This window comes from Calidris pugnax, unplaced genomic scaffold (genome assembly GCF_001431845.1).
Source record: "Calidris pugnax isolate Ruff unplaced genomic scaffold, ASM143184v1 scaffold69, whole genome shotgun sequence".
Classification (NCBI taxonomy): Eukaryota; Metazoa; Chordata; class Aves; order Charadriiformes; family Scolopacidae; genus Calidris; species Calidris pugnax.
Window position 1 is genome coordinate 8,529,760 of NW_015090859.1, and position 27,208 is coordinate 8,556,967.

At 41.4% G+C, this 27,208-nt stretch overlaps 1 protein-coding gene across 2 annotated transcripts in view; it reads right to left on the bottom strand.

The window, feature by feature from the left end:
• PCCA (propionyl-CoA carboxylase alpha subunit) overlaps nucleotides 1–27,208 on the bottom strand; it is a 315,205-nt gene that overhangs the window by 282,073 nt on the left and 5,924 nt on the right. For both annotated transcript variants that reach the window (XM_014944198.1, XM_014944197.1), the window contains exons 2-4: nucleotides 25,309–25,386; nucleotides 21,710–21,757; nucleotides 21,546–21,614 (exon numbers count right to left, since the gene is read on the bottom strand). In XM_014944198.1, the coding sequence (XP_014799684.1) occupies nucleotides 21,546–21,614; nucleotides 21,710–21,757; nucleotides 25,309–25,386 (195 nt within the window). The remainder of the gene's footprint in view (nucleotides 1–21,545; nucleotides 21,615–21,709; nucleotides 21,758–25,308; nucleotides 25,387–27,208) is intronic.

Here is a 27,208-nt window from a genome sequence, read left to right on the forward strand (position 1 = left end):
AATTTTAGTATTTTATTTAAGCCAATACCAAAACACAGTGATTTTCATTAACTAGCCATTAGACATTCGTGTGAAAAGAATTTAACGCAAGCCTTTTAAAACATCCTTCAGCATCTCCACTATTCAGCATCATGACAAGACATTAGGAATGAGTAGTCCAAATAGCCAGCACTCAGTTTCACACATCTGGAAAAGTAATACACAGTTTGGAACCACATGAAAAACAAAGCCACTCAACGGGAGAAACTTAAAACTGCCTTTTTTCCCTTTCTCAAGAGACAACCACTGCCAAGGTAAATAAAGAAATATCACTGTAATATCTGTACTAAGGCAGGTCACCTGATCCTTGAGAAAGCGCCTATAACATATTTAGATAAGAATCTGTCATAAAAAGTGCCAGCCAACAAGAGCTGGAAGATCACCTGGTCACACCTGTTTCTATGCAACACCACAAACCAAGCGCAATCGCTGGCCACAGGCCAGCATCCCACATTGCTAACTGGGATCTTATCTCCCTGCAATTCAACACAGTTGCCTCAGCTTCCATTCACAGTCTCCTCCCACAGGGAACCGTTCTCCAACAGTTGCGTCCTTGTGGGATACAAGCTCAACACGTGTTCATTGCTCTGAGGGCTCTGTGCCCTTGAAGAGAGCCACAGTACTGAAATACAATTTAAGATTACAAAAAAAAAAGTACAAAGAGACTCAAAACAAGTTTATGATTTCTTAACAGGGTTTCTACAACACTAGAATTCTTATATTATTGCAAAAAAAGAAAGGGTTTTTGAAGGTAGAAAAGGAAGAGTATATAACAGCTTTTGTCAGGCAGCTGAGATTGCTCACGTGGAAGAAAGGGTGTGAAGAACTGTGCCCCCTTTTCTTTCTCCCACTTCCTCCCTTCCAAAGCACTATCACTCACTGCCCCCAACAGGTCCTATCAGCACACACTGATTCTACAGTTTCTTCTCAGACTCATTCTTAATGCTTCAAGAAACTACAAATAGAATAAAAAGGATGAGAACAAAATTATGAAAGGTCAATCTTGGAGACATGCTTCCTGGACAGCAATGTTCCATTACTCCAGAAGGCACACAAGGAAGATGAAATGCTTTCACAAGCAACCAGTGAGTCACAAGTTTGCCAACAGCTAAGCTCACACTACAAACAGCTCTGTTTTCACAACTGCCAGCGTCCTACCTTTCAACATCTGTAACATTACAGGTCAACGGGCGAACAGATATTAAACATTAGCTACAAAGGGAGTGCAAGAATTCATGCAATGCTGTACATCAAATTAACATCCAAGAATGAAACTCAGAGCATTGCCCAATTAGCACAGCAAGACAGAGACAGAAACCAAAAAAAGGTACTATATCTGAACAGAATACGTGCATCTCTATCATCTCAAGTCACCACTAAGTACAGCTATTACCTTGCACCAGCTATTCAAACACAGACTACCATTCTTATCCTATACTAAAACAAGATACATGAAGATGTATATTTGAGGGTGGGAGTGTTTTTGGTTTTGTTGTTGGTTTTTGTTTGGTTTTTTGCAGGGGTTGTATTGGATTTACATGGCAAGGTTTTGGTAGCAAAGAGGCTACAGGGGCAGTTTCCATGAAAAGCCACTAGAAGCTTCCCCCATGTCTGATGGAGCCAATGCCAGCCAGCTCCAAGACAGACCAGACCCGCCACTGGCCAACACCAAGCCCATCAGTGACAGTGGCAGCATCTCTGCGCCAACATATTTAAGAAGGGAGAAAAAAACCAGAAAACTGCACAGCAGCAACCAGGAGAGAAGAGAGAGAGCAATAACTCTGCAGACACCAACATCAGTGAAGAAGGAGGCTGAGGAGACACTCCAGGCACTGGAGCAGAGATTCCCCTGCAGCCCACGTGATGTACTTTAAGCAGGGTAAATGACACCACTTTGGGACAACACATGGTGAAGACCACGGTGAGGCAGGCTGTCCTCCTGCAGCCCATGGAGGGTAATAGGGGCACAGATATCCACCTGCAGCCTGTGGAGGACCCCACACTGGAGCAGGTGGATGCCTGAAAGAGGTCACAACCCCATGGGAAGCCCAAGCTGGAGCCACCTCCTGGCAAGACCTGTGGCCCCATGGAAAGAGGACCCCAAGCTGAAGCAGGTTTGCTAGCAGGACTTGTGACCCCACAGAGGGCCCACATGGGATCAGTCTGTTCCTGAAGGACTGTCTCCCATGGGAGGGACCCCACACCGGAACAGGAGATGACTGTGAGGAGCCTTCCCCCTGAAGACCACAACCTCCACTCCCCATCCCTCTGTGCCACTTGAGGGGAGGAGGTAGAGAAAAAGTAGAAGTGAAGTTGAGCCTGGGAAGACAAGAAGGATGGAGGCGTTTCAAGATTTGGTTTTATTTCTCATTACCCTACTCTAATAGGGGCACAGATATCCACCTGCAGCCTGTGGAGGACCCCACACTGGAGCAGGTGGATGCCTGAAAGAGGTCACAACCCCATGGGAAGCCCAAGCTGGAGCCACCTCCTGGCAAGACCTGTGGCCCCATGGAAAGAGGACCCCAAGCTGAAGCAGGTTTGCTAGCAGGACTTGTGACCCCACAGAGGGCCCACATGGGATCAGTCTGTTCCTGAAGGACTGTCTCCCATGGGAGGGACCCCACACCGGAACAGGAGATGACTGTGAGGAGCCTTCCCCCTGAAGACCACAACCTCCACTCCCCATCCCTCTGTGCCACTTGAGGGGAGGAGGTAGAGAAAAAGTAGAAGTGAAGTTGAGCCTGGGAAGACAAGAAGGATGGAGGCGTTTCAAGATTTGGTTTTATTTCTCATTACCCTACTCTGATTTGATTAGTAATAAATTAAACTAACTTCCCCAGGTCAAGTCTGCTTTGCCCATGACAGTAGTGATCTCCCTATCATCTCCACCTATAAGCCTATATTTTCTCTCCCCCTGTCCAGCTGAGGAGGGGAGTGACAGAGCAGCTTTGGTGGGCACCTGGCATCCAGCCAAGGTCAACCCACCAGAGTCTTTTTTTGGCATCCAACATGGGGCATGAGGAATACAAGATAAGAAGGATAACTGGGAGAGGTAACAGGCAAAACACAGACTGAACACAGCTAGAGAGGAAGGAGCAGAATGACTGTGGTGAACTTCTGTACAGAGGGCCCACATGGGATCAGTCTGTTCCTGAAGGACTGTCTCCCATGGGAGGGACCCCACACCGGAACAGGAGATGACTGTGAGGAGCCTTCCCCCTGAAGACCACAACCTCCACTCCCCATCCCTCTGTGCCACTTGAGGGGAGGAGGTAGAGAAAAAGTAGAAGTGAAGTTGAGCCTGGGAAGACAAGAAGGATGGAGGCGTTTCAAGATTTGGTTTTATTTCTCATTACCCTACTCTGATTTGATTAGTAATAAATTAAACTAACTTCCCCAGGTCAAGTCTGCTTTGCCCATGACAGTAGTGATCTCCCTATCATCTCCACCTATAAGCCTATATTTTCTCTCCCCCTGTCCAGCTGAGGAGGGGAGTGACAGAGCAGCTTTGGTGGGCACCTGGCATCCAGCCAAGGTCAACCCACCAGAGTCTTTTTTTGGCATCCAACATGGGGCATGAGGAATACAAGATAAGAAGGATAACTGGGAGAGGTAACAGGCAAAACACAGACTGAACACAGCTAGAGAGGAAGGAGCAGAATGACTGTGGTGAACTTCTGTTGAAGGGATGAGGGGTGGATTGTGTACAAATCCTCCATTTCCACTGCTGTTGTGATTACATTATTTTGATTTTGTTGCGGGGAATTCTTTTTGTTGATATAAGTGAAGTTTATGAAGATTGTGTGATCAATGTGATAAATGTGCATTTTAATGATAATTTTTAAATAAACAATTCACAGAGGCAAGGGGTATGGTTTTTTATTCATTGTCATGGGGTTTGTGTTTTGGGGGGTTTCTGTTGTTGTTGCTTTTTTAATCAAAAACAGTCAAACTAGCTAGTCTTACTTTTTGTTTAAATATTCTATATCCTCCCGGAAACTGTGTGTCCTGGTCTTATCACCCTGAGAACAAGTAGTTTTCTCCACAATATGCTGTTAATTCCAGAGAGTTAGAGAGGGCCTAGCTAAAATGTAAAATTACTAAAAGTTGGTTCTGTTTAACTTCAAACTGGGACACTATGCTAGGGCAGATGGAAAATAAGAAAGTGGTTGGTGCCAGCCAACATGGCTTCACTAAGGGCAAACTGTGCCTGACAAATTTAGTGGCCTTCCATGATGGCATAACAGCATTGGTACATCTGATTGCCCAGCTGACATCAGCAACCAGGACTTGTACAGAGCATTTGACACTGTCCCACATGACATCCTGATGTCTAAATTGGAGATACATGGATTTGACATATGGACCACTTAGGGGATAAGGAATCAGCTGGATGGCTGCATTCAAAGGGTCGCAGTGAACAGCTCAATACCCAAGTGGCAACCAGTGACAAGCTGCATTCCTCAGGGATCCGTATAGGGACCAGTGCCATTTAACATGTCAGCAACACAGACAGTAGGATGGAGTGCACCCTCAGCAAGCTTACCAATGACATCAAGCTGCAGTTGACACAGTGAAGGAAAGGGATGCCATCCAGAGGGACCTGGAAAGGCTTGAGAGATGGGCCCATGCAAAACTCAAAGTTCAACAAGGCCAAGCACAAGGTCCTGCGTATGAGCTGGGGAAATCCCAAACACATACACAGGCTGGGCAGAGAATGGATTGAGAACAGCCCTGCTGAGAAGGACTTGAGGGTGCTGGTTGATGAGAAGCTCAATATGAGCTGGCAATGTGTGCTCAAAGCCCAGAAAGCCAACCGCATCCTTAGCTGCATCACAAGAAGCATGGTCAGCAGGTCAAGGGAGGTGATTTTGCCCCTCTGCTCCGCTCTGGTGAGACCCCACCTGGAATACTGTCACCAGCTCTGGGGCCCCCAACATAAGGGCATGGTCCTGTTGGAGCAGGTCCAGAGGAGGGCCAGAATAATGATGAGACGACTACTCAGCCTGTCTTCATAGAAGTGCATCAGTTACAGTTGTTCAACCTGGAAAAGAGAAGGCTCTGGGGAAACCTTATAGCAGCACTTCAGTATCTGAAGGGGCCCTACAGCCCAGAAAGATGTGGAGGGACTCTTTATGAGTGAGTGTAGGAATAGGACATGAGGTAATGGCTTTAAACTGAAATTAGATTAGATATCAGGAAGAAGTTCTTTACTGTGAGGGTGGTGAGACACTGGAACAGGTTGCCCAGAGAAGCTGTGGATACCCCATCCCTGGCGGTGTTCAGGGCCAGGCTGGATGGGGCTTTGAGCAACCTGCTCTAGTGGGAGGTGTCCCTGCCCATGGCAGGGGGGTTGGAACTCTATCTTTACGGTCCCTTCCAACTCTAACCATTCTATAATTCAGGATGTAAATCCATCCTGAAAAATGAGCTTACAGTCCTGACATGTTCCTGATTTTTCAGTAAACTCTTTTTTTGAATTTATAATTGACACTATCATTTAGAAGAACTGCTATATTAATTTCCAGTGAAGACCTGAAATCAGGCTTCAAAGCTGACTATACAAACCTAAAAGATTAAACTTCAGCCAGACACTAAGAGACAAGTACTAAGCTAAAAATCAGATATGTAATAGTATTCACTCATGTTGGCCAAGACATGAAAAAAATTGCAGAACAGAATAAGACTTATCATATCCTTTGATATTCTAAGGCCTATTACCAGTAGATTCAGACCTAATACAAATAAATTCAAAGCAACTCCTACATGATCTGTTTTTTCCACAGTCCTTGCTTACTCATGCATACTCAAAGTGCTCCCTGTCAACCTATGACAGGAACCCAAGTTTCAATCAAGGCCTTCATAGTAATAAACTCAATTTTAGAGAAATTTTCACTGTGAGACATGATAAATCTAACTAGTAGGACAACATTCATATGTATGCAGGCATGCTAATTCAAGGAAAATAAATATGGAAGTTTTCCACTGGGGAAAATGGCAATTACTGTCTAGTTATCCAGAGCATTTTGGCTCCAAGTGAAAATGAAAAATAAATTGTATACCAAGTAATTGCTTAATTTTTAAGGACTTTTTTCTTAAGATTTAGACTTCAATACATTTTTTAAAGTATCTATGCTTATAGTTTAACACAGGCCTATAATCTCCAAATTCAACTTCAAAGAGTCCATTCATTCCAACAAATTGAATGTGACAATTTTTGTCACACTGATTTCACAGCAAGAACTTGTCATCCAGACATGACCTTTAAATAATGATTCTACTCCTGATTTGCCCCCTCACACCTGAACTAGACAAGCATGGAGGACAGAACTAAGGTTTGGGCTTTTTTATTAAACAACAATCACCATGTGTCTGAAACAGCTATGAAAGAATGCTAGTTACTACCTACAGACAATTCAGTGCTAATAAGTAAAAGTGTATCTTAAACTTGTACTTTTTAAACTATAATGCCACCTTGTCTTTCACTTGTTTAATTTCAACAGCTGGTTAAAAACAAGGAAGAGAGTATAACTTAAAACCACAACACCCATAACAGTGACATATGCATCCATCTGGTGAGCTATGTGGTGGGACTATATGAAGAGATGGATCAGGAAGCAGAGCCATCTTAAAGATTCTTGTAAGGAGGGTTGTATTTAAAGCCTGATACTTTCCTTGATCATTAGCTATACAGCTAGCAAGAAACAGCTACCAGGGTATTGTGGGGTCTGTGGCCAATAGACTATGGCTCCATGGATGGGATGCTGGTGCTCCTCTAGAGAAGAGCGTTAAACAAGAAATGAGATACCAAAGAGCATTGCTCACAAATACTGCCTGAAAACAGACCATCCTTGAACATCCACAACCACAGCTGTTAACAAATAGCACAGCTGGGACAATATAAACTGCAGAAGCAACAAATGTGAATCTGCACAATTGAACAGTTACTGCTGAGCCCTTGGGTGAAGGATAAAGTCAGGAAAGAAACAGGACACTCAGAAAGCCTTAAAGGAGACTGAGCCCAAGGACCTTCTGTTCTTGTCTCCAAGAGAGTGAGGCAGCAGGAAACAGTCACTGTGGCACCTCTCAAATGAACATGGTATCCTTTTTGGTCACATCAACAATGTTTAGTTGCTAAGGATTACTACATACCCTGCTTGAAAGGTCTAGAGATGGAAAGCAAGGAAGCAAAACGGACTACAACAGGTATACCTCCACTTGTTTTCTTGGGGCAATTCACTGTAATAAGCACAGTAAAACTTTAAGCCAACATTATGGCAACAGGAACCATTGATCCAGAGCTATCAATGACAGTATTTCAAGTAGTGTCCTCAGCAAACGCTCATGGCTTCAAAGGCAGGAGCTGCCTGCTCTTCCTCTGCCACCCAAGAGAGGCAAGTCTTCAGAAAAAGTGAAGCCTGGTGACTTCAGCCCTGCTCAGCCTGTCGCCTAGACTTTAAGGATGATCACTGAGGTGCCTTTACATCTCTCCAAACCCCAGAGCTCTAGGTAGCCCTGTAGCTAGCAAAGCAACAGAAGTCAGTTTAACTGATGACCAACCTACTCCCAAGTCATCTTGCTTCCATACATGGCTCCAGCACCTGTCTGACATTCCACTGAAATTTTAGCATACTAAATCAGTAGAAAAAATGATAACTTGACAAATATGGTGTCTGGTGTGTACAAAGCACTAAAACAGCTCAGCACAAGGTCAGAAGAGTGCTAGAACAAGAAAGGACCCAGAAGGGCAGTACCATGCAAGCAATTAGAGCAGCTTCCATGTACATTAGCATTTAAGTTCAAACCAGGACTGCTTTCTTTTTTACATTTCTCAGACATCCTCACTTAGAACACATTTGTCTCCAACACACAACCATCTTGAAGCACAAGAACTGGATATCTTCAAGGCAAAACTCCACCAAAAGATACAGCCCAGCAAATATATCAAACCACCACTAGCAGGCACCAAGTCCACAGCACCAGACTAGAACCAATCAAAATGATGCTAAGAGGCAGGCAGCAAGGACACCATGTCTTCAGCCTGAACCACTCCACTCTACAGATCCACTCCTATTACTTTACTTACTGATGTGAGCAGTCATCAACGCCCACAGAACCACTTTCTCTCCACAGTACTGAGCACCTGCACATTTAAGCCACAACTAACTTCTGACTGGGCTTCTGCATTTTCCTGCCCCAAGGATAATTCAGTACAACTTCTTACAACAACCACCTCCCCCAAATAAGCATTATGTCAAGAAATAAGTTTTAACCCATGCACTGATACTTCAATTAAGTTATCTTGGTAATTAAATAACCCTCCCAACAGAAGGTCAAAAGATCTAGATTCAACTCTCCTTTTCCAACACATACTTCCCACCTCCAAAGAAGTATCCCCAAAAGGGCTGCAGAATGATGCTTAAAGCATTCAGCTCTACACCCTTCTCCTACTCAATGTTACAGTTTCAACCAGAATTCAACACAAGCAACACTCCAGCTTAGCCATCAAACTACACAAAAGGAACCTGACCCATTCCAAAGGTCACACAGGCATTTCACATCATCCTATCACTGAATAAAATGCACAGCCAGTCCTTGGAGAACAGGACTCTAGAGCTCTGATGAGCCTCCCAACTTTTAAAATTGCAGGTTAAGCTTCCATTGCTCCTCACAGCCAATGAAAAAACTGATTATTTCCTCATCAGCAGCACCCTCCACCAATTCACCCAGCTTTGAAGCAATGATACAGTTCTAAGAAGAAAAAGCAGATGACACTTGGCAGACAAGATAGTTTTGAACAAAAGCATGCATCTTCCACAGAAGTATGAGTCTTCACAGGATGACCACCACTTACATGTCTCGTGCTTTACACAACTGTTCAGTAGTTGACTTGATAAAGCAGGGGAACAGGATAGTAACGTCACCTCCATCATCTCATGAAGAAATAAGCCACATGCTGTCTTGTTTTTGAAACAAAAGGTAAATACATTGAAAGGAGAGCAGAACACCAACCACAAACCTGACCCTAATGTTTCCTTGGTGTGATTTGGTATATTGCTATTCTGCATACCTTGCAAACACCACTATTTATGAAAAGAGAAATTTTCCAGACAGTACATGGAAGCAGGTACACTCTAGACAGCCTGGGAACCATGTGTTTAAACAAGGTATTAAAATATTAGTTTCCTTCTCACATGAACAGATGCCTCCTCAGGTTACCTGAGCACAAATTCCTGAAGTGCCATTGGAAGGCAATGAGCAGTCAAAATGACTGCATTTCTAATTTTGTAGCAGATGATGGAAGAAAGCTTTGCATATTTTAAAGTAGTAAATCAGGGAAAAAAAGTAAATGAGAGTTTAGACAAGCTTTCAGACTTCTTTATTTGTAAGTTAGTTACAAGTAAAGAAAACACCTTCATTTTGGGTAAACTTCCATTTTTCAATCTAATTTTTTAAGATTAAAACTTAAAAATTGCAGGGGAAATTCAGCATTTTTTTTTGCCATCTAGATTTCTTAAAAGCAAAAGCAGCTGACAGCATCCCATTAAGCCACAGGGAAGTCTTCAGCAAAATTCAAAGTTTTTGTTTCAGCCAAAAGCTCAACCTTCTCACCCAATTCATTCAACTCAATACAGACTTGGTATAGAAGCTTACAAGCTTCATCAACTTTGCTGTTTCCCTAAACCACATTTCCCCCAAACTTCTTTCTGAAATACTGCCTCAGACCCCAAGCTGAAAAAGAGAAATAAAGTTAGGAAAGGAATATACATCTTCCATTTCTACATCATTTGATTTTTTCCATTTTCCTTCACTCAGAAGACTATAATTTCTGGAGAACAGCTGAATTCTGTGCACTAACTTTTTCTTCAATAAAAGCATTTGCATTATTTTCGGTTTATATTTTCTAACAGAACAAGATGTGCTCAAAGCCCAGAAAGCCAACCGCATCCTTAGCTGCATCACAAGAAGCATGGTCAGCAGGTCAAGGGAGGTGATTTTGCCCCTCTGCTCCGCTCTGGTGAGACCCCACCTGGAATACTGTCACCAGCTCTGGGGCCCCCAACATAAGGGCATGGTCCTGTTGGAGCAGGTCCAGAGGAGGGCCAGAATAATGATGAGACGACTACTCAGCCTGTCTTCATAGAAGTGCATCAGTTACAGTTGTTCAACCTGGAAAAGAGAAGGCTCTGGGGAAACCTTATAGCAGCACTTCAGTATCTGAAGGGGCCCTACAGCCCAGAAAGATGTGGAGGGACTCTTTATGAGTGAGTGTAGGAATAGGACATGAGGTAATGGCTTTAAACTGAAATTAGATTAGATATCAGGAAGAAGTTCTTTCCTGTGAGGGTGGTGAGACACTGGAACAGGTTGCCCAGAGAAGCTGTGGATACCCCATCCCTGGCGGTGTTCAGGGCCAGGCTGGATGGGGCTTTGAGCAACCTGCTCTAGTGGGAGGTGTCCCTGCCCATGGCAGGGGGGTTGGAACTCTATCTTTACGGTCCCTTCCAACTCTAACCATTCTATAATTCAGGATGTAAATCCATCCTGAAAAATGAGCTTACAGTCCTGACATGTTCCTGATTTTTCAGTAAACTCTTTTTTTGAATTTATAATTGACACTATCATTTAGAAGAACTGCTATATTAATTTCCAGTGAAGACCTGAAATCAGGCTTCAAAGCTGACTATACAAACCTAAAAGATTAAACTTCAGCCAGACACTAAGAGACAAGTACTAAGCTAAAAATCAGATATGTAATAGTATTCACTCATGTTGGCCAAGACATGAAAAAAATTGCAGAACAGAATAAGACTTATCATATCCTTTGATATTCTAAGGCCTATTACCAGTAGATTCAGACCTAATACAAATAAATTCAAAGCAACTCCTACATGATCTGTTTTTTCCACAGTCCTTGCTTACTCATGCATACTCAAAGTGCTCCCTGTCAACCTATGACAGGAACCCAAGTTTCAATCAAGGCCTTCATAGTAATAAACTCAATTTTAGAGAAATTTTCACTGTGAGACATGATAAATCTAACTAGTAGGACAACATTCATATGTATGCAGGCATGCTAATTCAAGGAAAATAAATATGGAAGTTTTCCACTGGGGAAAATGGCAATTACTGTCTAGTTATCCAGAGCATTTTGGCTCCAAGTGAAAATGAAAAATAAATTGTATACCAAGTAATTGCTTAATTTTTAAGGACTTTTTTCTTAAGATTTAGACTTCAATACATTTTTTAAAGTATCTATGCTTATAGTTTAACACAGGCCTATAATCTCCAAATTCAACTTCAAAGAGTCCATTCATTCCAACAAATTGAATGTGACAATTTTTGTCACACTGATTTCACAGCAAGAACTTGTCATCCAGACATGACCTTTAAATAATGATTCTACTCCTGATTTGCCCCCTCACACCTGAACTAGACAAGCATGGAGGACAGAACTAAGGTTTGGGCTTTTTTATTAAACAACAATCACCATGTGTCTGAAACAGCTATGAAAGAATGCTAGTTACTACCTACAGACAATTCAGTGCTAATAAGTAAAAGTGTATCTTAAACTTGTACTTTTTAAACTATAATGCCACCTTGTCTTTCACTTGTTTAATTTCAACAGCTGGTTAAAAACAAGGAAGAGAGTATAACTTAAAACCACAACACCCATAACAGTGACATATGCATCCATCTGGTGAGCTATGTGGTGGGACTATATGAAGAGATGGATCAGGAAGCAGAGCCATCTTAAAGATTCTTGTAAGGAGGGTTGTATTTAAAGCCTGATACTTTCCTTGATCATTAGCTATACAGCTAGCAAGAAACAGCTACCAGGGTATTGTGGGGTCTGTGGCCAATAGACTATGGCTCCATGGATGGGATGCTGGTGCTCCTCTAGAGAAGAGCGTTAAACAAGAAATGAGATACCAAAGAGCATTGCTCACAAATACTGCCTGAAAACAGACCATCCTTGAACATCCACAACCACAGCTGTTAACAAATAGCACAGCTGGGACAATATAAACTGCAGAAGCAACAAATGTGAATCTGCACAATTGAACAGTTACTGCTGAGCCCCTGGGTGAAGGATAAAGTCAGGAAAGAAACAGGACACCCAGAAAGCCTTAAAGGAGACTGAGCCCAAGGACCTTCTGTTCTTGTCTCCAAGAGAGTGAGGCAGCAGGAAACAGTCACTGTGGCACCTCTCAAATGAACATGGTATCCTTTTTGGTCACATCAACAATGTTTAGTTGCATAAGGATTACTACATACACTGCTTAAGAGGTCTAGAGATGGAAAGCAAGGAAGCAAGATGGATTACAACAGGTATACCTCCACTTGTTTTCTTGGGGCAATTCACTGTAATAAGCACAGTAAAACTTTAAGTCAGCATTATGGCAACAGGAACCATTGATCCAGAGCTATCAATGACAGTATTTCAAGTAGTGTCCTCAGCAAATGCTCATGGCTTCAAAGGCAAGAGCTGCCTGCTCTTCTGCTGCCACCCAAGAGAAGTAAGTCTTCAGAACAAGTGAAGCCTGGTGACTTCAGCCCTGCTCAGCCTGTCGCCTAGACTTTAAGGATGATCACTGAGGTGCCTTTACATCTCTCCAAACCCCAGAGCTCTAGGTAACCCTGTAGCTAGCAAAGCAACAGAAGTCAGTTTAACTGATGACCAACCTACTCCCAAGTCATCTTGCTTCCATACGTGGCTCCAGCACCTGTCTGACATACCACTGAAATTTTAGCATACTAAATCAGTAGAAAAAATAACTAACTTGACAAATGTGGTGTCTGGTGTACAAAGCACTAAAAGAGCTCAGCACAAGGTCAGAAGAGTGCTAGAAGATAACTTGACAAATATGGTGTCTGGTGTGTACAAAGCACTAAAACAGCTCAGCACAAGGTCAGAAGAGTGCTAGAACAAGAAAGGACCCAGAAGGGCAGTACCATGCAAGCAATTAGAGCAGCTTCCATGTACATTAGCATTTAAGTTCAAACCAGGACTGCTTTCTTTTTTACATTTCTCAGACATCCTCACTTAGAACACATTTGTCTCCAACACACAACCATCTTGAAGCACAAGAACTGGATATCTTCAAGACAAAACTCCACCAAAAGATACAGCCCAGCAAGTATATCAAACCACCACTAGCAGGCACCAAGTCCACAGCACCAGACTAGAACCAATCAAAATGATGCTAAGAGGCAGGCAGCAAGGACACCATGTCTTCAGCCTGAACCACTCCACTCTACAGATCCACTCCTGTTACTTTACTTACTGATGCAAGCAGTCATCAACACCCACAGAACCACTTTATCTCTCCACAGTACTGAGCACCTGCACATTTTAGCCACAACTAACTTCTGACTGGGCTTCTGCTTTTTCCTGCCCCAAGGATAATTCAGTACAACTTCTTACAACAATCACCTCGCCCAAATGAGCATTATGTCAAGAAATAAGTTTTAATCCATGCACTGATCCTTCAATTAAGTCATCTTGGTAATTAAATAACCCTCCCCACAGAAGGTCAGAAGATCTAGATTCAACTCTCCTTTTTCAACACATACTTCCCACCTCCCAAAAGGGCTGCAGAATGATGCTTAAAGTGTTCAGCTCTACACCCTTCTTCTCCTACTCAATGTTACAGTTTCAACCAGAATTCAACACAAGCAACTCTCCAGCTTAGCCAAACTACACGAAAGGAACCTGACCCATTCCAAAGGTCATACATGCATTTCACATCATTCTATCACTGAATAAAATGCACAGCCAGCCCTTGGAGAACAGGGCTCTAGAGCTCTGATGAGCCCCCCAACTTTTAAAATTGCAGGTTAAGCTTCCATTGCTCCTCACAGCCAATAAAAAAAACCTGATTTCCTCATCAGCAGCACCCTCCACCAATTCACCCAGCTTTGAAGCAATGATACAGTTCTAAGATGAAAAAGCAGATGACACTTGGCAGACAAGACAAAAAAAAACCTGATTTCCTCATCAGCAGCACCCTCCACCAATTGAAAAAACTGATTATTTCCTCATCAGCAGCACCCTCCACCAATTCACCCAGCTTTGAAGCAATGATACAGTTCTAAGATGAAAAAGCAGATGACACTTGGCAGACAAGACAGTTTTGAACAAAAGCACACATCTTCCACAAAAGTACGAGTCTTCACAGGATGACCACCACTTACATGTCTCATGCTTTACACAACTGTTCAGTAGTTGACTTGATAAAGCAGGGGAACAGGATAGTAACGTCACCTCCATCATCTCATGAAGAAATAAGCCACATGCTGTCTTGTTTTCGAAACAAAAGGTAAATACATTGAAAGGAGAGCAGAACACCAACCACAAACCTGACCCTAATGTTTCCTTGGTGTGATTTGGTATATTGCTATTCTGCATACCTTGCAAACACCACTATTTATGAAAAGAGAAATTTTCCAGACAGTACATGGAAGCAGGTACACTCTAGACAGCCTGGGAACCATGTGTTTAAACAAGGTATTAAAATATTAGTTTCCTTCTCACATGAACAGATGCCTCCTCAGGTTACCTGAGCACAAATTCCTGAAGTGCCATTGGAAGGCAATGAGCAGTCAAAATGACTGCATTTCTAATTTTGTAGCAGATGATGGAAGAAAGCTTTGCATATTTTAAAGTAGTAAATCAGGGAAAAAAAGTAAATGAGAGTTTAGACAAGCTTTCAGACTTCTTTATTTGTAAGTTAGTTACAAGTAAAGAAAACACCTTCATTTTGGGTAAACTTCCATTTTTCAATCTAATTTTTTAAGATTAAAACTTAAAAATTGCAGGGGAAATTCAGCATTTTTTTTTGCCACCTAGATTTCTTAAAAGCAAAAGCAGCTGACAGCATCCCATTAAGCCACAGGGAAGTCTTCAGCAAAATTCAAAGTTTTTGTTTCAGCCAAAAGCTCAACCTTCTCACCCAATTCATTCAACTCAATACAGACTTGGTATAGAAGCTTACAAGCTTCATCAACTTTGCTGTTTCCCTAAACCACATTTCCCCCAAACTTCTTTCTGAAATACTGCCTCAGACCCCAAGCTGAAAAAGAGAAATAAAGTTAGGAAAGGAATATACATCTTCCATTTCTACATCATTTGATTTTTTCCATTTTCCTTCACTCAGAAGACTATAATTTCTGGAGAACAGCTGAATTCTGTGCACTAACTTTTTCTTCAATAAAAGCATTTGCATTATTTTCGGTTTATATTTTCTAACAGAACAAGATGATGATCTGGAAAAAGCTAAAAACATTTGGATATGTCTACACTTAAGGAAATCTAATATACTAACACCTGAAGTCTTAAGTGACCAATAGAAAAAAGCTTATGTTTAAGAAGTGTAACTAACTGTCCACTACTCTGTAAAGTTTTAGTATTTTACATTACTTTCCCATGGGATTTTTTCAGTTATTTATAGTTCATTGCTTCGTATGGCTATAGAATCCCTGCTGTGTTAAAAAATGCCAAATAAAATTATATCTCATTCACTGCTTTATGCTATACCTTCTTTTGTTCAGATCCAATTAGTGAAAGCTTGTTCTTCATTTATCATACTTTTAGCTGATTACATTAGGCATTACAATAGTTCTCTAGCTTTCCTTGACAATGTTTGCACCATCAGTGTTACATTTATGGTTGAGGAGGCTCTTTCATCTTAACCCTCTATTCCAATCAGTTCAGGGGGAAAAAGTACATAAGATTACTCTTGTTCAGCCGAAACTCTTTGCTTGTTTTCTCATCCCAAAAATAATTCCACCAGATGTTTCAATTAACAACATTTCCAAGTTCTACTGGTCCTTCCCTACTTTACCTATCCAAGTGTAAAGAATTAGTGTCTTGAAAGCTGAACTTGGAAGTTTAAAAAAAAACACAGCATTTTCAACAGTACATAATTTCTTTCCTGTTTTCACAAAACTAACATACGTAATGAAGAGTATTACCCAGGATTTTCAAGACCCTAAAAAGCATCCATTATGACCTACTTTTCCCAACATGCTCCACACCACAAGAGCAACTGTATGTTCTATGGGGGTCTCAGAAACCATTTTGTCAGGCTGTTTTCCCCAACCACCACAATGATTTAATTTCAGGAAAGTTAATGCAGCAACTTCTCTTCCACTGCATAAATAACTTTGGACAATCTTTTTTTTCCCCTAATTCACACCCTCTTCCACCTCTGCTAAAGTAAATGTAATCCACTCCCATGGAATACCATTTCCAGCTATCTGTAACTTTGCATTAATACACAAATACCCAAAAGTCTCTGAAGTCACACACCTCCTTTTAAGCTTTAACATCACCTCATGACCTTAACAATTCCAACCTATAGAAATCCTTCAGGTCTTGAGCCATTTTTTTTAAATTGGGTGTACAAAACAGTATTTTTGCTCTTTGTATTTTCCTTTTTCAGGTAAGCTTTATTTGGCTCTCAGTAGGCTGCTCAATTTTCACCATATTCTCAGTTTATAGCAATCCTTTCTGCTGCTTCCTGCTCATAACAGTAAGTTTTAAGTTCTTGAAATGAAAATTCCATTGTACTGTTATCGTCTAATTACCTTTCATTAATATGTGAAATTAGTATATCAAAATTACTATTTCTCTACCAGTATACTCATTCCTTAATTTCTGTGGAACACAAGTGCTGTTAAGTCCAAAGAACAACAAAAAGTAGTTTCATTGAAGGTTTATATCTATTTCAGCTATTGCCACCACCTCCATTCAGCACTGTAAACTCTACAAGGATTTCAGAGAATTTTAACATTAAGAAAGAAAAAATTGAATATTCAACAAAAGTTTCCAAAATAAAGTTCTAGGATAAGATTATTCACTAATGAATCTTACAGTACCTTTATTCAAAGACCAATTGTTTTAAGCTTATGTATACCATTTCCATCCAAACACTGGTGAAAATCTCTGCATGGGTCATTTGTGCATAGGACACTGGATAGGGAATAGACTAGGAGCTAACACTGAAAAGCCTGAATTCTTAAGACACCTTGTGATTGGGTTTTTTCCCCTCCTTAAATATTTAGTGAGCACACTCAACCCTGCTCCAGTTCAATTTCAGTTCTGTTTTCAACCAGTATGACAAACAGAAGCCAGAGAGACATAACAGACCATCTAGTTTGCCCTCCTTTTAAAGTTATTTGTAAGAACAAGTTAATACCATGAGTATCAGACTATCCATATTTCAGCAAGTAGCTACACAGGTAGTGTAATAAGTGTACTCTAACTACTACATCTCAAAAGCTACTTTAAGTTTTAAACAGAAAATTTACTTTAGTTAACATTATTTCTAAACACTTGAATAAAAAAATATTTTTGTAAACCATCCCTACCTACTTCAAACCAGGTCCCACTATTTTTAGTAAAGACAAACAGCTTTGGGATGGGCAACTATTTCAACCACATGCTTTACATTTATTTCTGCCTTTGGCTTAATGATTATCATCATCAGGGAAGCTGCCTATGATAATTCATTGCCTTTGTGATATGAGTCTTAGAAGAGTAAGAGATGTCTTGCTTAATCCTGTCAAATACAAAATGAAAAGGATATTCACAGCTCTTTTACAGTTACATGAGGACAGAGGTTCATTTGGCAGGTTCCATCAACTCCCAAGTTTGACTTCAGAGTGTTTGAGATTTTCCTACCACTGGTACAACCAAGAAGTTAGCTGTTGATGGAACCTGAACACAAATTAACAAACCATGTTTGTCCCACATTGCTATCTTGATAGCAATTAACATGATCAAAGAATTTAGACTCTGGACTCACCTATCAAGATCATCCAAACTGGCAGTCACACACATCCTTGCAGGAGCCCAGACATTCCCACAAACAGTTAATAATTGGAGGTAATCAAGTCATTAACTCAGATTACATTAGTTAAACTATTTCCCAGTGAAAGCACCCAAGGTAGTGATTAAGGATGAATGGTAGACATAACCAACATATCTATAATTAGACCAAAAATCTAGCTTAGACTCAATACCATTACCCTATCTGAAGCACACAGAACAAGTAGTGTTTCTCTCATTTTCTTTTAAATACTCAGAGCTTGTTCAATGCACACAGCTAATGCTTAACCTTGTACAGATAGGTTTGATCAGTCTTTAAGTACGGATCCAAAGAGCTAAACAGAATCTATTTCCACCCTTAAGGCATTCATTAGAGCCTCATCTCTAGTCCATGAACTCACAAAGTCAGCATCTCATTTAACACACATACTCTTTAGGAACTGTTATGATTATATTAATGCATTTCTGAGATACCAGCTTGGATTCCCTGTCTTTTATGGACTATTACAAATTAAAGACCCTCTTTGTATTTTAAAGCTAAAGACAGCACTGTAAATTGAAGCACAGTAGACATACTTTCAATTTCCTCTTTGTAATGCACTATTTGTACTCCCTTCCCTAACGTTGTGAGTTGTGCTTTTTCCTGCCATTCTTATTGCCTTATGTTCTTTCTTAAATCATGGTTTTTACTTACTACTTTCATATTTTCTCTTAGTCTCCTGCTCATAGCAGAATCACAGAATCTTCTAGGTTGGAAGGGACCTTAAAGATCATCTTGTCCAACCATCAACCTAACTGACAAAAATAGTCACCCACACAACAAACAAGGAGCATCATCACTAAACCATACCTCCCAGCACTACATCAACCCGTCTTTTGAACACCTCCAGGGATCCATACAATAAAGCCATCCAGACACACTGGAGAGAAGATCAATTCATCTTCAAGTCTATTACGGTGAAAGAATAAGTTTTCTTTTTTTGAACAGCTTTTTCTAGGCTATTTTCAGAATTAATTCATGCCAGTGAACAAGGCTCTGCAGTGCTGCTAAACAGTGGATCCATTTATCCTAACAAGAGATACCATATACATAGGATGGACTACAAGTACCCAACTGCATGCTTCGGTTTTACCAGCGGGACCATAGATCATACAGAGTAGTTTGTATTCATATCCACTTAACCCTTGGTTTCCAAAAGAATTAGAATTTATCATGATGTCTGACTCCAATCCTTTAAGAATGTTTCACAATCCACTTGGCATCCACAAGCTACTATGCTCTCCCAGTTATAATCCAGACCAAGTACCCTCTTCACTCACCTCAGAGAGAATTACTTGGCATAGAAACCCAGCAATAGGGCATTTCTCCCGTCTCAGAAAAATCCAGTTTCTGTCCCTTGCTCTACCTACAGCCTATTTATATGAACGAGATGGTCACAGAGGAATAGAACCCCAAAAGGACTCAGACAAAAGCACTGTCAAAGTCCAGAACTCCCAACAGTTCTCACCTTTCACTTAACTCTGAAAACACCCAACTATTTTCACAGACTCCAACTACACTTCTTTTTTACAAATGTTGTGCAACCCACCATCTACATTCACAAGTCCTGTCCTAATGGCTTGTCTGAGGGACCACTTCTATTAAATCATAACAGTTTTTTAAACTCCCTTCCAGATTTCAACAAACTATCTTGGAACATGTGGGCAACCCCCAATTCCTTCTCCTGTAGCAGTTCTTGCAAGCAAGGAATAATATGATGTTCCCTCTAGTCAACAAGGACATGCAAGTATGACTACACTTGCTGTTACATCACAAAGGAAATTATCTTCCTATTGTTGCTACAAGTGACTTATATTTCTAAAACAGAGGGGAGTACAAGACCCAAAAATGGGCAAGTACCTATACAAGTACCTTCCTTGTATAGATAGCCATTTTACTGCTTTCCTGCCATGCTGCTGAATATTCAAGGCACTTCAATATCCCCATCCAATGTAACAGCTTCAGTAGGCTTGCTCAGCACAGCTGGGTAGGAGAACATTCCTCTGGGAAGTGGGAAGCCATGAGTTGGTATAAATTGTTCCTGTGCCTGGTAAATCCAAATAATACCATCTCTTAAGATCCACTTCTCTTTTTTTTTCTTCATAGAATCATTTAGGTTGGAAGAGACCTTTGAGACCAACCATTAACCTAGCACTGCCAAGTCCACCACTATACCATATCCCTAAGCACCATGTCTACATCCATCTACATCTTCTAAATACCTCCAGGGATGGCGACTCAACCACTTCCCTGTGCAGCCTGTTCCAATGCTTAATAACCCTTTTGGTGAATAAATTTTTCCTAATATCCAATCTAAACCTCCCCTGATGCAACTTGAGGCCATTTCCTCTCATTCTATCACCTTTTACTTGAGAGAATATACTGACCCCCCACCTCTCTACAACCTCATTTCGGGTAGCTATAGAGCAAGAATATCTCCCCTATCTCCCCTGAGCCTCCTTTTCTCCAGGCTAAACAACCCTAGTTGCTGCCACTCCTTGTAAGTCTTGGGCTCAAGACCCATTGCCAGTTTCACTGCCCTTCTTTGGACATGTTCCAGCACCTCAATGTCTTTCCTGTAGTGAGAGGCCCAAAATTGAAGACAGTATTCAAGGTGCAGCCTCCCCAGTGCCAAGCACAGGGGGACAAACGCTCCCCTAGTCCTGCTGGCCACACTATTTCTGATACAAACCAGGATGCTATTGGCCTTCTTGGCCACACTGCTGGCTCATTCAGCCAGCTGTTGACCAACACATTCAGATCCCTCTCTGCCAGGCAGCTCTCTAGTCACTCTTCCCCAAGCCTGAAGCTTTGCATGGGGTTGTTGTGACCCAAGTAGATCCCTCTCTGCCAGGCAGCTCTCTAGTCACTCTTCCCCAAGCCTGAAGCTTTGCATGGGGTTGTTGTGACCCAAGTGCAGGACCCAGGACTTGGCCTTGTTGAATCTCATACCATCGGCCTCAGTCCAACCCAGCCTGTCCAGAACCTTCAGTAGAGCCTTCTTACCCTCAACACTCCTACCCTCAGTAGAGCCTTCTTACCCTCAACACTCCTGCCCATCTTAGTGTCATCTGCACCTATTGAGGTTGCACTCAATCCCCTCATCCAGGTCATTACAACTGGATTTAGCTCCAGCCACCACAACTTTCTGCAGGTTAAGAGTACACCCATACTAGCTATGAGCAGACAATTTCCCCAGGAGAATGCTATGGAAAATAGTACCAAAGGCTCTGTTAAAGTCTAGGTAAACAATATCCACAACTTTTCCCTTATCCACCATCATTTTGTGTACATTAGCAAAACAAAGTTTAGGTTTCTCTGCCACTCTTACATTTGGTGCATGTATCTTCCAGGTGTAACTGTCTAGCTTAACCCAAGGAAAAAGCAAGGTAACATTTATACAAGAAAAACACAAAAGACTTCACACAAAATGTGTTAAGTACTTGTTCAGTCCTCTCCCCACGCTGGTATCTCCCCTCCTTTCAATGAACACATGGAGGAATAGGACATATACAAAGATACTTCAGAATTGCCAATTTGCCCATCACGGTAACCAATAAGCCTGCATAACAGTCTAGTTGAATTACTAATAATCTCATCTCCCATTCAAATTCAAGTAGTACTTACAGCATTGGAATCAACATCACTGTGTATGGCAACTGTTTTAATCCCCATCTTCTTACATGTTTTGATGACCTACCATATAAGAAGTGACAATTATCAATAATTAAAATGCCAATAGTTTAAGAATTAATTATAAAAAGAAAAAACTTAAAAGATTACATACTTACTCGGCATGCAATCTCTCCTCTGTTGGCAATAAGGAGTTTTTCAAAAGTCTGAAGAGAAAAGAACAGTAAGAATCTTGTGAAATAAAACACGTTTTTCTCCCTCCAGAAACATGCATTCTTTTCTCCTCCACTTCCACTTAAACATGGGTTCATCCATGACCTTGTAACTCTGAGATCACCTACTTATAGAAGTGTTCTGCTGACTTTAAAATGAAGATACAGCATAAGGTGAGACACTGGAACAGGTTGCCCAGAGAAGCTGTGGATCCCCCATCCCTGGAGGTGTTCAAGACCAGGCTGGATGGGGCTTTGAGCAACCTGCTCTAGTGGGAGGTGTCCCTGCCCATGGCAGGGGGTTGGAACTCCATGATCTTTGAGGTCCCTTCCAACCCAAACCATTCTATGATAACAAGTAAGCTATACTGGATCCGCCTAGCACATACACACATTCAGAAGAAAAAGGTGTTGGCTATTCACACTAACATTCCCTGGATCTCCTCATGACACACTGCCGAAACCTCTACAGAGGCTCCAGGAGACAGCCAAGTCCAGGGAAGGGTCATTCATAAGCTCTGCCAAACACATAAGCAATTCTAGGGTAGAGGTTATTGTTAAGTCACATGTTTTTTAATACACAGAAGAGACTCAAAGGAGGCATGCCTTACCATACTTCCCGGGTCTCTTAAAACTACACAAAGGGAAGGATCCCACATTATGGCAGTACTCTAAGGATCATGTTGTCTGCATTCTGCTAGACACAGAGCAAGTGTCCATACCAATGTTACCATCATTGCTGTTCTCCCACAACAGTACCTGCGTGAAAGCTCCCAAACCTGCTTTGGGAAAGTGTCTATATAAAGCCTAAACCTAGATGATTTTACCTCTACTTGGGGAATGCTGGAATGTACCTGTGGTCAGCATCTCTAACCAGCACAGGTGACCTGGAACACAATACTCATCTGTCATGGGGGATCTTTAAAAGGCATTCCAGTCAAAATGAGAAGCTCCTCTCTGCCTAGGGCATGAAGGTTGAAAGGCCAACACTTCCACCCTGTACAGGCATGCTTGCTGAGCTGTACCAGCCTGGTGTCTCCTTGTAGCTATGCCTCATGTGAGGAACCTGGCAAGATCCTGCATTGCCATCATGACCCTGTTACACACTCAATATTAAGCAGCAACCAAAGTGCAACAGAGCTGCAGATCAAATTTAGTACACCCCGAAATTCCTGTCACTTTTCACACTGGAGTGCACTTAATGCTGTAAATATACCTTCAATACTTCTATCCTGCCTGTAAGGAGGGGATAAGATGTAAGAAGTCAATAAGCCTTACACCCTAGACAAAAACTTCCCATTAAGACAGTGGTGGAGGAGCAGAGTTGCTCAGCATAAAAGAGTCTCATTGCTAGAAGCAAGGGTTACTGCTGTCACTGGCCTTGCTTCTTCTTGGTGCACTTCGATACTGGAGACCTGCCTGGTTGTACACATGGGCTGCCACTGAAAGGGACAATCCTGCTCTACACTTACCCCCACTGCTTTCCATGCATCAGACCTAGCAGGGATGCAGCTTCAGGACACATCAGTTCAACACACTAATCGAACAGTCCTACTCTGCCTCCCATGCTCCAAATCAAAAAACAGTACAGGGAACCAGCAGGACTCTCCCCTTCAGGGACAGCCTGCAGTTATGCCAGATTAGGTTTATCAAACTATACCCTAAGACATTCAATAGCTATTCTCCCTCCCGTACACCAAACAGCTGTTTTTTATATGGACTGGGAGGAGAAGAAGTATTGCCACTGCAACAATGAAACTGTTTGTTACTCCCACGGTCATTAATTAATTTGGAGAGGGGAAGGTAGATTTAAGAGGGGAGGAGGGAACACTGAAAGACCCCAACAGGAACCACTATGGACAGACTAGGCCATATATTGTTTGCTCCCATACTCCAAACAGGCACACCCAAGGTGCCCTTGACCAAATTTACTTCTTCAAAGTCAGGGCTGAGCTGGCACCACATGACCAGTTTAAAAATACTACCACATGCTAACAATATACAGAAATTAAGTGATAAAACCCTCCAGGTAAGAGCTGCAGCAAGCTAACATGGTAAATTCAGCCAGATGAGCTGAGAAATGCATAACCCTGCCTAGTACACAGGCACACACACCCCCACTCAAAAGACAGATCTTAAATATCCATAAGCAAACTCAACTATCAGAGGTACAACTACTGTAACACCACCACAGGAGCTGGCAATTTATTTGAAGGGCATTTTTAGCTGGGGACCTGGTATAAAACCCAATGAAAAAAAGGTGAAAGTTTTCCAGCATGCTCATACAAACTGTTCCCGAATCTAAATCATTTGCTTTAGTATTCAAGTATGGTCACAGTGCAAGACAAGACTCTGTATTAAGATGCTAAGAATGTAACATTCATTATAATTTTCCAATTCTCCAATAAAGAGACTAACAGGAAGAGACTGGACTCCTGTTCCTGCTGTTAAAGACAAGTCTCAAGTCCAGCACAAAATATCACATGCTGACTTAAAGTAACATGCAGCATTTCTATATGCGACTCCCACTTTCTTTGTAATGACCAGACTTTCATATGAAACCTTTTTAAGCTAGTTAGTTGAAGGAGCAGTGAATGGAAAAAGCAGAAAAGAACTTGAACTACCTATAGTAGTCCCCAGTTGGAATGACATAGCTCCTGGTTAAGAGAAACCAAATACCCAATTACATTGTCTAAACATAACTATGCTTTTAGAAAAATGAAGCGGACCTTGATTAAGCAAGGACCTTAAAGAAGTCTTCTGAAGAAATCTGTATTCTTAAGCCACAGCTCTATATACCAACTGGTTTTCCCTGTTTTCTGATACTGTTTCGCTCCTAGTTGATTGCTTCTACACCAGTATATAAGGGCAAGCCTATCAGTCCTGATTTGTCAGCACTCTCACCCTTCAATACTAGCATTCCTTCAGCCACATTATTTTTCCAAGTGTGTTACTATAGAGGCCATGCCAAGACAATCTCCCACAAGAGAAGTTTTTCTTGGCTCGTAACTGTAAATTCAGATTGCTACTGCACAAGTCCCAAGACGAGGATTTACTATTCTCTGCAGGCCTTAAAGGCCCATCTTTATCCAGGCTCTAAAATTCTCACCCCTGTGTCAGATCATGTAACAATCATGCTGCCACTACTGCATACTTTTGTTTCTATGAAAAGTGTTTGGCTAATCTAGCTCCCAGATGTTTTAACAGGCCTATACCTCCCACACCATGCAAAAATGTTATTAGTTGTTTCATAATTATAACATGTTCAGGCCAGTATGTAACTTTCCCAAGCTCACAATCACTTATCCAACCTTTTAAGGTATGCATTTGAAGCAGTATCCAATCTTGACAAGTATACAACAAAAGCAACTTCCTTTTTGGTTTAAAAAAAAGGAAGAAAAACATGCTATTAAACCAGTGACTGTACACAGGTTATACTAGAACTACCATTGTTAATAGCAGCACAGGGGAGAGGGTAAGTTTAAAAACTAGATGTCAGTGGTACAGTAAAATGTTAGAGAAAAAACATGCACCATACTACTTACCTTTTCATTTGGATCATAGACAGATGAATAGAATCTATGTGAAGTTATAAGGCACCATCTTGAACACAGCGCTTCACACTACAGAAGAAAGAAGGAGTTGAACTTTTTTTTCCTGCTACAATATTCCAGTAAAATAAAAACAGTTCATATACTGGCATCTTGAGGAAATTCTTCCACAAACTTCTATTCCCCCACCAAGTGGATGAAAGCACACTCCCCAAGCACACACCCAACAAATAGTAACTAAGAACTCAGAAGCTCTAGTTACAAAGTCATTAGCTTGGGTATAAATTATTTTTCATAGACTCTCCACTATACCATCTTCTTTCCTTCTTGTTCCAAGAAATATCTACTAAGAAGTTCTCAGAAGAGCAGGCATGTGTCTGTACATGCATGGGAAGAGGCCTTCAATGCTAGGAACAGAGCAGGTAATGGACTAGGCCAATATGGAGAGCAGAAGCAGAACAGAACAGACTTCAGATGCTTGTTCAGCTCCCAGTCCTCCCTAGCACAACCCCTGACAGTGGTCTGAGGAAGAGAAGCCTTTTTCTCCAAGTCTTCTGCTCTGAACCAAGACAGTTCCTATAGTTTAACAATTTCGCATATATCCAGAAAAGCAGCATACACAGGCTATTTCAAAGAGCGGATGATACAAGTGTATCAAGAAGGCAATTCAGACATACTTCTCAAGCAAGTCAATCTACAACATAACATGAGTTACAGTTAACCATAAATAAAAATAATCACATGAATGATCCCACAGCAAAGTTGCAACAGCTCTGGGAGAACTACACTTGCTCACCCAGTTAGAATCACATAGACTGTAAAAAGCATGATCAGGTTCTTCTGATCTTTTTCATGTTGCACCACAGAAAGCAGAAACCAGACCAGCATTGAGAAGTGCGTACCTTTGTAATGCAGTTGATACTATATAATATTATAAAGGAAAAACAATTTATTTCAATACAAGTCTTGTAATACAAAACTAAAGGACACCACAGAGCACACTACCTCATTCCAGCTCAGCTCAAGCTTCATAAGTGGAAAGCTGCTATGGCTTCACAAAACATTTAGAAGCCATTCACTAGTGGCAGACATTTTACACTGTCCTGGGTATTACAGATTATCTGAATTATTCTGGAATAATTCAAATGTTCTTAATTATTCTGGAACTAAAGAGTCAGTGGAAAGGAACTGTCCCACCCTGTTTCACATGCTAGGCTCCCTCCCATTCAGCTTTGTCCTGGTGGGTTTTTTTTTTTGCTTCTTGTCTTTTTTTTACTTTACTTTCCAAAAATAAAATCCAGAACAACCTTAAGTGCAAATCATTTGATTTGCTAGAATAAAAGCCAGAGGGCTGGAGGGACTTTCTAGCAGAGGTATATTATTCTTCACCTGAGGATGCAACAGCACAAACTGTTTCAGGTATTAAAGAGGGAAGACAGAGTTAAGGACTGAACTCCACCAGTTGCAACCACTCTTACCAGCCGGTCACCATCCTAAATCTGCAGTTGGACTGTTACTTCAGTGACTGTACTGCAATCCAAATCCAGCAGCAAGGATAGCTATAGCAGAAACAGAATATACTCTCCTGCTCCACAGCACACACAGTCAAGCAGATTGAGTCCCTTTCCTCTCAAAACACTGTTGACAGCAGTGCCTGTGGGACCACAAAGAGTCCTAAGAAGGTCATACAGGACACACCAAAACCACTCCACCAAGTTAATATTATTCATTAAAGAAAGTGCCTGTTAAGGGTCAGTGGGGCTAATCTAAATACTTGCAGTTAGCTGGGAGGAGGGAGAAAGGAAAGAAGAGCTTCTGAACTTTCCTGTTAACACCTTTTATACAAAGCTAGTTTTGAATACATATGAGAAGCCAGAAAAGTTGCACCACACAT